This window comes from Ctenopharyngodon idella, chromosome 2 (assembly GCF_019924925.1).
Source record: "Ctenopharyngodon idella isolate HZGC_01 chromosome 2, HZGC01, whole genome shotgun sequence".
In the NCBI taxonomy this organism is placed as follows: domain Eukaryota; kingdom Metazoa; phylum Chordata; class Actinopteri; order Cypriniformes; family Xenocyprididae; genus Ctenopharyngodon; species Ctenopharyngodon idella.
This window is the reverse complement of record NC_067221.1, coordinates 33031079-33046247: the sequence shown is the minus strand read 5'-3', so window position 1 is coordinate 33046247 and position 15169 is coordinate 33031079. Positions and strand designations below refer to the sequence as shown.

The following is a 15169-nucleotide window of genomic DNA, read 5'->3' as shown; positions in this document are numbered from 1 at the left end:
TATCCACTGTAAAATAATGTGAAAAACATGTAACTGTGAAATAACATTCAATTTTGTATTGGACTTTCCTTCACTACTCTGACTGTTCCGCCTGTCAAAGTAGTTCTGCTGCATTCAATGTTTTGTTTCTTTATGAATTTATTCTCATAATATCATCTTATAATATCATATAATCATACATCATGAGAATCAAATACTAATTTATAATAATAATTTTACAAAAGCATAAAATGAACTGCTTACAGTAAAGCCATAGAGACATCAATAGTTATTGTACAACTGAAATGTCTTTTGTTTTTCAGCAGCAGTATCAAAAGTCCTTTTTGTAAAAATGTATTTCCACAAAATCATTTACTATTTCCACGTACTGTAGACATCTAGAGAATGTATCTGAACAAACTGTAAAAAAGGTTTGATTACAAAGCGCTGAAGTGCAATGGAACCATTGCTCCAAAGGTCACAATAAACATGAATTGAATGGAAAAATAGTACGACTAAAGCAGAAGTGTCCATTTCGTTCTTTTTATTCTCATTACTGTCTAGGAGAAACCAAGTGATCTCTTTTGTGATATTTCCTTTTCCATGAGTTCTGTGTATATTTACCATCAAGATTTATTTATGAGACATTAAGAAGCTAAACCACATCGTCACATTGTCCTCCATTTTGGCACGTATTTTTCCACAGGGTGCGTGGGTAGTGGTCCAGGACAAGGACAGACGTATTGGGGTGTATTTGCACATTGCCCTGACAAATACGCATTATCCATTACTGGAATATATAACAAACAGAAAAGGCTAACAAATTGGGGTGAAAGTCCCCTCGAGCACTGTATTAAAACATCTCCCTCAAAGCATCTGCCAGTTAGAAGACATCAGCATTCGTTGTGTATCGTGTATTGCATTCATTGATACAGCCATGCTTATGAGCACATTATGGAGTGCCTTTGGCTCACTAATGGGTCTGTTTTATGCTGGGATGCAGGTCATGGTGCCATGTCTTCCTCCAGCCCCTCTCTCCATTTCTCGTTTGAATACTGATGAGGTAAGAGGATTTAAAGTCATTGTCTTTATACATACACTTCATGTTTCTATTACTGTATAGTGAATTCATTTACCTCAAAGATTCTTTTATAAGCTGAACAAAATCTGGTAAATATTGTGCTGTGTGTCTCACATGCCTCATCTTTGCCTAAATGCCTGCATCCAGATCTTCTGTAAACTCATTCATGTGGGAAAATAGTTTAGTGACTGGTTGCATATAAAATGTATGAATTGTGCGAATTGTGCATGTCGAACCCTGCACGACCCTGATGTTGCAGCAACGTAATGTCAAGTCAGTCTTGGCTTTGTGGCAGGGTTATTATCGTTAACTAAAACTAAAAGTATTAAAAACATTTCTGTTAACTGAAATGAAACCTTAATAGCAGTATTAAAAAAACGAATAAAATGACAAATGCACATAATGAAATTACTAAAAATTAAACTAAAATTAACATGAAAAACATCAAAATATCAATAAAACTATAATCTTAAATAACACTGATTTGTTGAAGAATGCAGAGTTGTTTGTAATATATAGATTTTCGTGCTGATTTAGGAATTTGATGGACTGAATTTATTCATATCATAGGCTAGGCCTGTTGTAGACTATTTATTGTATATTTTACATATAGGACTACTTCCTGTTCCAATATTTATTCAAATATTTCTTTAAAAAAATCCTGTGCAGTATATGGGCTCTTGGCATTTTGTGGCAGTATCTGTATGGGATGAAGATGATCTTAAGCACTTCAAGACCACCGACCACGCTATTCTTCACATCCAGAAAGGCGATAACGACACCCTGACGGTGACTGAGTCCTCCAACATGTGAGTGGAAAACCACACACACGTTTGTTTTTGTGAATTGTGGGGACATTCCATAGGCGTAATGTTTTTTATACTGTACAAACTATTTTCTATACCCCTAAACCTACCCATCACAGAAAATTCTGCACATTTTTACTTTTTTTTTTTTTTTTTTTTTTTTTAAACTATGATTTATAAGCCTTTTGAGAAATGGGGACATGGAGTAATGTCCTCATAAGTCACCCTCTCCTTGTAATACCTATGTCATACCCATGTCATTATATAAATTTGTGTCTTGATATGTCACAAACACACACACACACACACACACACACACACACACACACACATTGACATATGGTCATATTACTTTACAAGAATATTAAAATCATTTTGTTTATATCTCCACAGTGCAAATCACTGTCATAAACATACTTGGACCTACAATACTTTGTCTATGATGGACCCTTTCCTGTTTAGAAGTGGTAGGAACAAATGTATCTGATCAGACTGAAACAATAATTCAGCGTTGATTATTCATGTTTAATTAAAGGATTCATGCAACACAATCTCATGGCACTTTGTAACTATTTTGGCAAATTGGTCTATGAATTCATACGATCTGCTTATGCCCCAGTGACTCATCTAGTGAGGTTAGGGGTATGGCAAGCCGTTTTGACTTTTATTCATCCTCAGGATATGAATTCTTGATATCAGCAATTCAATTCTTGATATCAGGAATTACATTTCCACTAGTAACAATAGCAATTTTTGATATCAAGAATTACATTTCCACTAGTAAAAACTAGAATTCTTGATATCTGTAATTGTATTTTCACTAGCAAAATGTCACTATAGAGTGTCATTCAAATTCAATTGTTGATATCAAGAAATCACTGAAATTCCAATTTCACATATCAGAAATACAATTCTTGCTAGTAAAAATCATAATTTTTGATATCATCCATTATTTTGTTACTAGTGCAAATATCTATTCTTGATATCAACAATTGAATTGCTACTAGTAACAATGTTAAGTTTTGATATCAATAATTTGTCACTAGTGACAATGTTAGTATTTGATATCATGAATGTGATTGTTACTAGTAAGAAAGCCATTTTAGAAATCTGAAATTATATTGATATCAGAAAGATATCAAAAATTAACATTTTTACTAGCAATTCAATTGTTGATATCAGCTAGTGCCAATTGAATTCTTGATATCAAAAATTAGCATTTTAACTAGTGAAAATTGAATTGTTGATATCAAGAATTCTAGTTTTTACTAGTGGAAATGTAATTCCTGATATCAAAAATTGAATTGTTGATATCAAGAATTCATATCCTGAGAAAAAATAAAAGTCAAAACGGCTTGCCATATTAGGCAAGGAGTCGGACCTTTGTGTTCATGCTTACTTTTTTCTAGAAATCGTAAATTTTCCTACAGTTCACATCGTACGAATTCATACAAAATCGCCACCTCTTAAAAGAGTTACATTTTACCGTGAGATTGGGTTGGTTCATACAGTATCAAGCAATTTTCTTCCCAGAGATCCTTTTATAATGTTAATCATTATTTAGGCCTAGTGTTTTTTTCCCCCTAAAGATGAATAATTTCTCATGATATTATTTCCCCTCTCTGAGCAGATTTTGATGCTATTGCACTGGTCTGGGATGGCAAGTTCGTAAACTGCCCTTCATGTATCATTATACTGTTAGTGGGAGAAGACGAGGAAATAAGTGCTATGTTATTCGGTCAGTATCATCTTTGATCATTGTATCCCTCCACCTATGTGATCAGAGCAACATATTAAACTGGACAGCAATGAAAACAAAATGCACACACGTTTAATTAAACATGCACCCACCTCTGAAACCTTTAAGTATAATCTCTAATACTGTATATTATGTGCTGCATGTGAAGTTGCAATGCAAAGTGATTCAGTTACACAACACACTTTTATTCATAATGAAAGTCTGTCTGTCTGTCTTCCATTGCAGCTCGTGATGAAAAAACACCTGATGAAGTGATACAGGGATTTAAGTCAAAAATGGAGTGTGTATATATGGAAGATTTCTACAAGGTACCTCAGCAAAAAGGTTGGCCAAAGTTTGTGTCTGTCGCATTTCATTCTTGACCATGTAACTTAAGTATTGCAAAACAAAGACCAGCAATATGATGAAACTATGAGTCTGTGGTTCCATTGTTTAAGTAGAATGAGATTTATCATAAATGTATCATTTATTTCAGCTCAATGTAAAATTTGAGGAGGCAGCTTAAAACACAGGGGTAAGTGCAAACATTGTGTTTCCAGAACTGACTTCTGTTTTCACTGAAAATTACACTTTTTTTTTTACTTCACACAATTTCTCACTTCTAAAGGTCACGGACAGCTGCAGAGATCTACATACTCCAGATCTACAATAAATTACTGCCTTGATGGATATTAGGATTCACTGTTACTGGTGATCTATTAATTGCATTTTCTGATTTGATGTATTTTTCTGAATGAGATTTCTTCAAAATAAATAAAAGCAATATTTCAATGAAACAGTTTGTGTTTTGTGAGTTTATAAAAATATTAATAATCATCCTAGATTCATCTCCTCATAAAAGGATATCAATTATTTTCCACGAAGACGCTTCAGATTAGCTATACACTCAACAACGCTCACTTCTAAGATGGTGAATACAGATATCGCACTAGTCTCCTAAGGCACTAAATCTATATTAAACTCAATAAGCCCACAAGAGAATATAATGAAATATATCAAATGTTAGTTAACAGATAAGAGAAACCCATTAGAATTAACTACAGGGACTTTTCCCCCCCTCACATTGGAGTTATTTTTCCTAAGCCTTGGTTAATTTCCTGCCACCATTACATGAGATTAAACCAGACTAATAATGTCTGGAGCAAATTTGTCAAAAATGAAGGCTACAGTGTAAATTTCAGTAAATGCAGGGCCATTATATTAATATAATTACATGCAAGAGCAACAACAATCAAGTGATTCTGATCCAGCATGGATGTTTCAAAAACAACCATATTGAAGCATATCTGGATAATAGAGTATGCATTTGCATAAGTTAAAACAATAGCCACATAACTTGATTAAAGAAATAAACAAAAACTATTATATATATAAACCTTTATTGATGAAAAAAAAAAAAATTCTCAAAATACACTGTAAAACTATTAACCTTAACAAACACATCTGTTTTAAGGCCTATTACTCCTTTAATAATTATGTTTGTGCACATTTTAAAATGCATTTCCTTTTAAGATTACATTTTACAGTGTATACATGAAACATATACAATTCACATTTTACTTTCACATGCAGTGGAATAATACATAGTAACTAAAGTTTTTACTATTTACAGTAATTTCAGTTTTCTTGTGACAGATTGTTAAATGCAGTTACAGGTTCGCTGCAGTCATCAAAGCTCAAAGGCAGGGAAATAAGTTAATATTTAATATAATAATTTGCCTCACTGAATACTGTAACAGATTACTGATCAGTAAACACATTATAAGGCCAGTTTAGTGCAAACTTTCTGTTACACAGCAGGAGATGCATTTCTTGCACTTCCAGCTTAATTTTACAGCATGCTTTGGCATGAAATTACATCCAAACATAATTTGTCAATTGTTTAAAGCCGTCATATTGGAATCACCTTGCCTTTTAACTCTGTACCCAGTGACTTATTAATTAAATAAAAAGGCTTAATAATAAATAAAGTTAAAAAAAAATACACAACCTTTTATTTATTTTCTGCATATTTTTTTTTAAAACATTTTTTATATTATCTCTGATGGGATATAAAGAATTAATTGCTTATCTTCCTCATCTAACTGATTGTTTTAATAATAATAATAATAATCATTATTATTATTATTATTATTATTATTATAAATATAGCTGCAAGCAGCAATTACAGGACCAGGCACAGCAACAAAAACATCATGTAAATGTTATGTAAATCTGATTGGACATAACATTCATGGTGAGGACTTTAGGACTTTAAGTCCATAAATAGAATTTTGACCAACAGGTGGCGCTGTCAGCCTTGTAATATGGGATTGTGGCAACAGCATACATTTTTTGCTGAGTTACAGCTTCAAATCCTTTTTAGCATCCTCACCTTTGAACCTTTTGTGCTTGGCCCTTAATAATGATACATTTACAGAACACTTTACAGTAAATATTGACTATTTTATAGAGCAATATTCATTCAGTCCTGCACTCAAATGTTTCTTTGCTCATGGGCACTAAAAACACTGAAGACAATACAATTCATTTAAACACTTTAGATATATTGGCTACAAGATAAATGCATTTGAATGATTCACTTATTCACCTTGGCTTGGTCTCAAACAGGTTTGCTTTCAGATTTTTAGGCGCAAACCTCTAAAACTGAAGTGTTCATTTGAACACTTTGCTTTGCTTTTGTTTCCTCATGAATGTCTTTGTTCTCTTCAAAACTGAGCTGCCTTTATAAAAAAAAAAACTCCATCATCTCCTACAAACTTTGTCTTTGTAAGAAAATGTTTTTTTTTTTTTTTTTTTTTTTTCATCCTAATACAAACAACATTTTTAAAACAACATTCCCTCCAAAGGATACAAGTTCAGTTGCACTTAATGCATTTTGGTCATGTTGTACAGACAAAGCCTTCTACTCACAGTTTACTCTTAAAGGTGCAGTAAGTGATTTCTGAGGATCATTGTTGAACACTGTTGATATTTGAAATCAACACAAACAAACACACCCCTCCCTTCATTGCTCCACCCCCAAAATGCACGGACACACAAGAGAGGATGTTTTTATCATAGCAGAAGCAAAGCAAAATAAAGCTTCACAAAAAAGATGACAAAAGAATGACAAGGAAGAACAAAAAATGAACATACAGTACACAATTCAGCGTCCATTTTCAGGTCTTCCCGTTTAGTACTGGAAAGCTTTTCTAATATTAACGCGGGTCCTAAAGCTCTTGCCTGATCATAACTCTTCTTTTTCCAGTGATATTCCTCTGACTAATTTCTCCTTTGTAATGTCTCTCAGACATCTCTCTTTCTACAGTCCTTCTTCAAATCTCGCTCTTGCTCACTCTTTCTCTCCTCCCCCATCATGAGTGGACACGCCCTCTACTGCTGATTGGCTACAAGTGTGTTGTGGTGCTCGTTCCGATCCACTTTCAACACCGTTTTTCAGAAATTGCTTACTGCACCTTAAACTTTCTGTCAGAGCATTTGCCTCTTATTAACGTGACAAAATTCTACACATATTATACAGTAAATCGAGAACATGTTCTCTTTTGGCAGCACTAATTCCCTGCAAACAAGATTTTATTGTCTTAATAATCTAGAGAAAGTCCCTGTGACATAAGCGCTTTTAAATCCTGTTTTAAGTGCAATACCGTTATAATATATCTAATTATTGTGCTCCCATTAGCATTTAAAAAATAGCATATTAAAATTTCAGCCCTCTTGAGTCACACAGCACAGATGTGAGACTCTAACCCTGGCAAATGGCAATAACACTCCTGTTTTGTATAACAAAGGCACTTGACAAATATGAGGCATCTGTGCAAAGCTAAACTGGCACTTCTTTTGCTACAACTTCTCAAAAGTTAAAGATTTTCTGCAAAGCCATTATATTAAACTGGGTGTTGCAGCAATTTTTTTTTTTTTAAATCAGTTCCTGATAATCTGACTAAACAAGCTGAGCAATATACCTGATGCCCTGGTCACCATGTCAAAGAGCCCAACCAAGCCAAGCTGACGCATTTACAAACACAACTGACACATTTTACTTCTACGTTCTGTCATGCAGGGCATCTCCACTGACTCGCAGAGAATCCCTCATAATGCAATCCAGTCATTCATTTAGTTAAATTGATCAAATTCTTAAACTTTTACTCCAAGATCGTTCTGTGTTAATATGTCCATCTATTTAAAAAATGCAAGCTTATCTCAGCATGTACAATTTCTGTGACAGTTATTTGTCATCGCTGGTCCTGTTACACTTTCTCTTCTATCATTATTATTCAGAACTCTTTAGCTGATCAGTGAAAACACCACTACAAAAACTGATATGTAACTAATATTTAACGCTGATGTAGGATGTGTGTCCACACACTCACGTCCTCTGGACTTCACACAGATGTGTGCATGTGTGTACGGTTCTTCCTCACTCGTTTCGGGAGGTGATGTCCTGATGTAGAGACACAAAATGGATGTTAGATTCTTTATTTAGTCCCATTTCTGTCTCTGAGTACAGAAGCTTCATACAGTCAGGAGTCTGTTGTGAATCTGTATACTCAAATTCTCACCTCAGTCTTTGCTCTCCTCCAGCGCACTGCTGTCCCAGGTTTAGACATACCTGAGGGAGAATGATTTTACAATATTTTACCACTGAAGTAATAGAGAAATGAGGTTGATAATGTAAATGTTGACCAGCCTGCCCTAAATCTGATTGGTTTATGGGAATGTTTTCCTATAATGTTGTTCAACAAGGATTTATATATATATATATATATATATATATATATATATATATATATATTACTTTAATATATATTCCTGGTCTTATTGTGCATGAATCATTCGAGCACATTATTTAAAGCTGCAGTCCGTAAGTTTTGCCTCTTTGTCGCCATCTCTGTTTGAAACCTGCAATTGCAGTTATTTGAGGAATTATCGTCTTTACGTGGGTTGTGCATCGGCACGGCTCCTCAGCGCAGATGAATCTAATGTTTTGAGGAGAATGTGTGGTTGTCAGTCACCGCACGGATACTGTACTTCAGAATCACAGACTGTAGTCTTGGAAGTATGACCAAAATAAGAATATTCACTGGAAAATGTCATCTGAACAAGTACCAAATCTGCCACTTTTGTTCTGACCTACCGAGAAAAAAGCATTACAATAAATCGCACTACCAATGGTGATTAAATCTAACGATCGCTTAGCTCTATCACATCAAAGGGTGCAAATTATTATTATTGTTGTACTTTGTTCTCAAATTGTTAATGTTAACAACATCAGCATTGTGTGACTACATGTATTTAGTGTGTATTAGTGCTACCTGTAGATTTCAATTTCTCTACAGTCTAATCTCTAATTGTCAATTTGTCAAACCATACAATCCACCATCAAAATGATAAGTTTAATTATTGCAGCTGCTGTGAGAAAAGGCTATAAATGATCCGTCACCTGCAGCATCCTCACATGCGATATAGCCTACTAGCTGGGACTCTTTCTTTATGTAAACAGACGTGATGTAATGACGCAAAGATGAATGGCGGCATGCTCGAATTTCCTGTGGAAACCTACCAGTACCGCTCGGATTTGAAAACATTATTACTAGCTTACCATTGTGAATCAGGCTAAGGTAAGGAGATAGTTTTGAACACTGGCTGGTTATGTGCTTGCTCAAAAATTGATTTTGGATCATTTTTAACCAAAAAAAGTTACAGACTGCAGCTTTAAAAGGAATGTCTGTCTTTGTAATTTTAAAAATATAATAACATGGCTCATTCTGGTGAAATCTATGTGTATTTTTCCATTTAAGAATATGTCAGAATTACAGAAGTATAACAGTTACTAAGCTTGCTATTTTACTTGATTTGGTTACTTACATATAGATGAAAGCAGAACCATGAATGCCACTGCTGCAGAAACACCTCCCAGCAGCCACCTGTGAGGATTATGACATCATTAATCTGTAAGAAGAAACGCTCCGTGCATTTTCACTACTAATAAGCCACACAGACAGAAATCTCTCTCTCTCTCTTTCTCTCACACACACACACACACACACACACACACACACACACACTCTCTTTCATTACCCGGAAGAGATGGCAATGCAGAGGCACAGAGTGAGGATGAGGAGAAGGACTTTTCGGAGCACAGTTTCTGAAACAAACATAAATCAAAATCTGTTTCTAATTTTCCATATTCATCAAAAACTCACTATAGTCAAGGATGGGAGCTGTAGCTCCCTCATTCGCCCATTTTTCTCACCTGACGATGTCTTGCTGGATGAGCTATAACTATTGAGGTGACAGACAGATGGGGGAGGAACATCCAGGAGACCAAAACATTGATTGGTTGATTGGCTGAATTGTTCATGGGCGTAGCAAGCCTCGGACGGCGGCTCCTCCTCTTCTTCAAGCTGAGTCTGAGGAGGCACTTTATCAGAAGAGGAAACAGGATCTGTAGGATCTATAAAGAAACACACGCACATGTTCACAAAAAGTAAACAGGCAACTATTTTAAACTAGCTGTTTCACAGATCCAAACTAGAATCCCCCTAACCGTAGGTGAAGCTGATAGGTGTATCTTTCTCATAGGCGTAGCTGTGGTCCAGTTCCTCCCATGATGATGACTGGAGGGGGGTGATCGGGTCAGATCTTCTAAAAACACTTCCTTCCAGCCAGGACTGGCATGATTGGCTCATATCACTCAGAAGGCTTGCCAGTGACCTTTTTGCCCGGCGCCTTCGTCTGAATATGCTAACACACACACACACACAAAATAAGGTTTTACTATTTCTGCCAGATCTAAAGTTGCTTTTTAACCCTCAGAGACCTCAGCATTGATATTTATGATGTATTCTTTTTTCACCCTTAAAGGGATAGTTCACCCAAAAATGAAAATTCTGTTATCATTTACTCACCCTCAAGTAGTTCCAAACCTGTATGAATTTCTTTGTTCTGATGAACACAAAGGAAGATATTTGGAAGAATGTCAGTAACCAAACAGATCTCGCCCCACGTTGACTACCATAGTATTTATTTTCCCTACTATGTTAGTAAATGGGGGGCGAGATCTGTTTGGTTACTGACATTCTTCCAAATATCCTTCTTTGTGTTCAGCATATTTATTGAAAGCTAGGTATTAAATAATTGCTTTTTACAAACATTGCAATTGTACTTTTCTGGGTCTCTACAGGTTAATTAAGAAATTAAGTATGAGAGCCCACAATATATGGTGAATATACTATAAATGTGTAATGTATTTTAGCACAGGGGGAACGAAATCCATTTGATTAACTTCAGTATAACTGCAACTGAACATGAATGAAAAAAGCAAAGAGAAACAAACATTTAAAGTTTTAAAAGAGTGTTGAGTCTGAAATCCAGTTCATTCATACTCACTGCACATACAACAACAAGAAACACTGACATGATTCTCACCGGACAACATTCTCTTTGTATGAGACGCTGGTGTGTGAGGGAGTCAGGGTGACGTTACCCTCGTCGTCTGTGCTAAAACTATCCTCTGTCAGTACATAATAACCGTTGGCTAGTAGGCGGGGGCTTCGGCGACACGCACACACGGAGCCTGTCAGCGGATTGGTGGAGAAACACTCATAGGAGGAGTCAGAGAAGTGGGAGACGTCAAGACTGAAAGAGAGAAACAGCATTAATGCACACACGCATTTTTTTTACAGGCGCTCAAACAAGCAGCACATATATATTTAAAGAAAATAACAAGGAAGAAGCTATGAATATATGTTGCTGCTGATTGTATACATGCTTGTACCTGTGACAAATATGTTCAGCCTCCTGCCTCCTGGTCTTAATCGGAGAACCTATGACAAACACCAGGTCAGCATTACAACAGTCTTATCAATGAATGTGTGCAAGATAGAGGAAGAATGAGAGAGAGATGTGATATGAGGGCACACGTACTTGTAACCGCTCCTTTGAAGAAGAAAGCCATGGCTTACGCTGCTCCCAAGCCTATAATACATAAAATAACATTCAGCTCAAATGGATAGTACATAATCTACCAAATGCACACATATTGCTCATGTGAATTAATTTTTTAATTATTTCTCTTTCTATTTTTTCTTCACATTGATTTTCTTGAATAAATCCTTGCATCACATTAAGGTTGTACAAAAAAAAAAATCTAAAATGAAGACCAAATCAAAGCAAAAATAAATATAAATGTAAATGATTATATATGGATATGAATAAACCAGTACTTATGAATGGTGATTGTAAAGAATGAAAAAGACAAAATAATACCAGGTCAGTAACACAAGTGCATATTTGCTCTCTGGGAACAGGACCAAATTAACAATATTTACAGATCTATCACTTTTCTGCTATAAAGCTAAAGTTCTTAATGAAAAACAATGTGAATAATATAACTGTATAAATGTTAATTTCTTTAAATCCTTAAAATTATCTCTGTATTGAAGTCTTAAACAGAATTTTTCTAAATTAAAAATTAAATATGTAAGATAATAAAACATAATAAAGGAAATTTTAAAATTATCATTTAATTAGACATGGAAATGGAATTACAGGCATGCTTTTTTGTAACAGATTTCTAAAGAAATGAGGTCAAATGAGAGGAAAGACATTTATGTAATTTATGATGTATTTAAGTATTTCTTGGTTTTTTTTTCTTGTTAATATTTGTGTAAAATAGATCAAATGTACAAAAATACATGTATTTCATGAAATAAAATGTATCATTTAATGAAAAATGGGGAGGGGTGTCTGACAGGATGTAAAGGGAGCGGGATGGGGAGGGGGAAACAGGGAGCCATGATGATCCAAAAGGGGATGATGCTGGCAAAGTAGGTGGAGACCAGTTACTGTACTTCCTGTTAACCACTTCCTGGCTGGAGACAACCTGATTGGCTGATCAGACTGTCGTGCATGTGTGTGTGCTGCAGCTGCTATCAGAGAAGCCGATGAGACCAACGGCAAAGAATGAGGGAGCACAATAACCCATGCTCTCTCTCTCTCTCCCGCACACACACAAAGCAGCTGGTTTGTTTTCTCAAAAATCTGTTCCCAGAGTGATCACATGACACACTTCTTCAACTTATGTTTGCATTTGAACAGAAAATCCCCAAAACCCTCACACTCATTTCCTGTAGTCTCTGTGAGTTAGCAACACTAAATGACTACAAGATTATGAACAACATCATTAGTTTAACTGAAAGTTGCAAATATATAAAAACAAGGAAAACAAACCATGGTGAAATATTGATATTGCAGCAGAGTGTAAGTGAAATCAGTAGCTACAATATCAAAGCATTACTGAAATGCAAGCCAACCACAAAACCACACACATGCACACAAGCACACTAACAGAGCTTCATAAGCTCAAAATATAAATACCAATTAAACAATTGATTTCTATTGGCTTTACATCCATTCTTATGTACTTAATTATTTAATGAATTAACTAACCGATATAAGACTATAAGATTTTTTTTTTACAAAAATGTGATGTTTTTGTCTCTAATGTTTATGTTTTAGGATGCAATGTCTATTTCTCAGTTCTTTTAGTTGGTTTTATGTTTTCTGAGATTTATTTTTTTTAATTTGTTGTAAGTTCTCAAAAAATCTTAATGTACAGCACTTTGGTCTACCTTATAGTTTTCATAAATAATTTGACTTAATGTTAACAATAATAGTACAAGATTAATTTAAAGGAAATAACAGAATAATTACTGTTATTTACCTCAGAATAAAAACGTGTGTGATTTGCAAACGAAATCTGGCGTCCTCTGTCTAATTCTGCGTTCAGACGCTTCTCGAGTCTTTGTTGCGCGGCCTGAGCAGATAAGAGATGCGCGAGACACATTCGCACACATATCGAGCTTATAACGTATATGGTAATTGTACAATTTCATAAATCTAAAATCTCTGTGTAGAAAAATAATATATAATGTGATTATGCTGAAGCGCGTAATGCGATACTAACATCCGGTTTCTTCTCGCCACATTCTTTAGCGCTGTATCTGACCTGTATCTACTGGGCAAAACATATAGAAGTAATAAGATTAAAAAAGAAGAGAAAAACAACACCTACCTAAACCACGGAGAATGCGGATAGCGGTGCGTATCAAGTCTGTCCGCTTACTTCCAAACATTGACATGCATAAAGAACCACGCCTACAGTCAGAGACCAAGAGAGAGAGAGAGAAGAGGGTGGAGGGGCACTGTTCAAAACAAAACTTGAATACAAGAATACATTAGTACAAATGCATCAGTAATGCAAACATATTTGATCAAATGAATTGTATTTATATTTGTTAGTCACACTGGAAAAGATTCAGCCCAAAATGAAAATCATTTATTCACCCTCATTTAATTCCAAACCTGTATGACTTTCTTTCTTCTGCAGAACACAAAAAAAGAATGTGGGTAACAAACTGTTTTGGTCACAGTAGTAAAAAAACAAAAAAAAACTTTACTAAATCATTCATAATAATGACATAAAAAGTTGAAATTGTGACACATAAAGTCACAGCTATGTAATAGTCATAATTATGACAAGTCATAATTATTCAATAGATAATAATTGCTTTAACAAGCTCATTGTTTCTGTCTAAATGAATACATAATGTTAGCTAACTGCATGAGTTGTATTATCTTAGAACTGTACATTTCTGAGATATGGACATTATTTGGACACAGTCACCTTTGATAACATTAATGTAGACACTTGCATTTTCATGTATTGTGAAAAGCACTATACAAATAAATATGAATTGATTTTAAGTCAATTATGACAAATAGTCAAAATTATGAGTGACATAAAATTTCAAAGTCATACTGTCATATTTTGACTTTTTCCTTGGTTTCACAAACAAGTCTTGCGCCTAGTCCCAGACTAAAATACATGTTTGAGCTGTTTTAACTGAAAGCAACTTTCATTGACATATCTTAAAACATTTCAGTGCCATTGTTTTGTCTCAAGAATGTTTTTTTCTAAGGCACGTTTATAAAAGCTTCTTAAATGCCCTAATTGAACTAAGGCCTAATCTGTCTGTAATCTGTAATAAGCCCTGTCTGTGAAACCAGGCTTTGATCTCATAATTGATCATTTCTTGATCATCTCTATTTTTTATGTCGGAATTATGACTTAGTATCTCATAATTTATACATTTTGTCATAATAATGACTTTGTCATTAATATGATTTATCAAAGAATGAAATGGGCTTCCATTGTATGGACACACAAAAAAAATTCTTCAAAAAAGACACTTCAAAATCTCTTCTTCTATGTTCCACAGAAAAAAATAAAGTCATACAGGTTTGCGCGTGTCAGATAAAAGACAAGTTATAAGTTTGTAGATGGTTCTTGGGATTAATTATTCATAATTTAAATTCACAGTTAGGAATCTTCAGTTGGATAGTTGATTATTACACCATTTTCAGTTGCTGTTAGTACTCTTTTTACTTGAGAATTCCTATAAATATTACAATTCAAAAAATAGAATTGTTCTTAGGCTAAACACAGACTCAACAAATGTTCCCTGAGGATGTGGACTG

The 15169-nt window shown here is 34.6% G+C and overlaps 2 protein-coding genes across 2 annotated transcripts; one reads left to right on the top strand and one right to left on the bottom strand.

Annotated features, from left to right (window-relative positions):
* The first annotated feature begins 778 nt into the window (after window positions 1-778).
* Window positions 779-4401, top strand: apom (apolipoprotein M). Its single transcript, XM_051917682.1, has 7 exons — window positions 779-1042; window positions 1730-1869; window positions 2260-2333; window positions 3497-3604; window positions 3851-3949; window positions 4101-4139; window positions 4233-4401. Exons 1-6 carry the CDS (start codon window positions 917-919, stop codon window positions 4115-4117), a joined length of 564 nt encoding a protein of 187 aa, XP_051773642.1. The 5' UTR covers window positions 779-916; the 3' UTR covers window positions 4118-4139; window positions 4233-4401.
* Window positions 4402-4985: 584 nt separating this feature from the next.
* tmem71 (transmembrane protein 71) lies at window positions 4986-13817 on the bottom strand. Its single transcript, XM_051917669.1, has 10 exons — window positions 13704-13817; window positions 11555-11605; window positions 11406-11454; window positions 11057-11266; window positions 10176-10372; window positions 9882-10082; window positions 9707-9773; window positions 9494-9552; window positions 8188-8237; window positions 4986-8069 (listed from the first exon to the last, which is right to left on the bottom strand). Exons 2-10 carry the CDS (start codon window positions 11583-11585, stop codon window positions 8046-8048), a joined length of 888 nt encoding a protein of 295 aa, XP_051773629.1. The 5' UTR covers window positions 11586-11605; window positions 13704-13817; the 3' UTR covers window positions 4986-8045.
* Between the last annotated feature and the right edge of the window lie 1352 nt (window positions 13818-15169).

Bases quoted from the DNA above. Each gene is read 5' to 3' on its own strand.
- apom (XM_051917682.1), top strand. From the start codon at position 917: ATGCTTATGAGCACATTATGGAGTGCCTTTGGCTCACTAATGGGTCTG. The intron at 1,043-1,729 runs GTAAGAGGATTT...AATCCTGTGCAG, and splicing joins CTCGTTTGAATACTGATGAG to TATATGGGCTCTTGGCATTT. The intron at 2,334-3,496 runs GTAGGAACAAAT...CTCTCTGAGCAG, and splicing joins CCCTTTCCTGTTTAGAAGTG to ATTTTGATGCTATTGCACTG.
- tmem71 (XM_051917669.1), bottom strand. From the start codon at position 11,585: ATGGCTTTCTTCTTCAAAGGAGCGGTTACAA. The intron at 11,267-11,405 runs GTACAAGCATGT...TCTCTCTTTCAG, and splicing joins GCTGAACATATTTGTCACAG to TCTTGACGTCTCCCACTTCT. The intron at 8,238-9,493 runs GTAAGTAACCAA...ATTCTCCCTCAG, and splicing joins GGTTCTGCTTTCATCTATAT to GTATGTCTAAACCTGGGACA.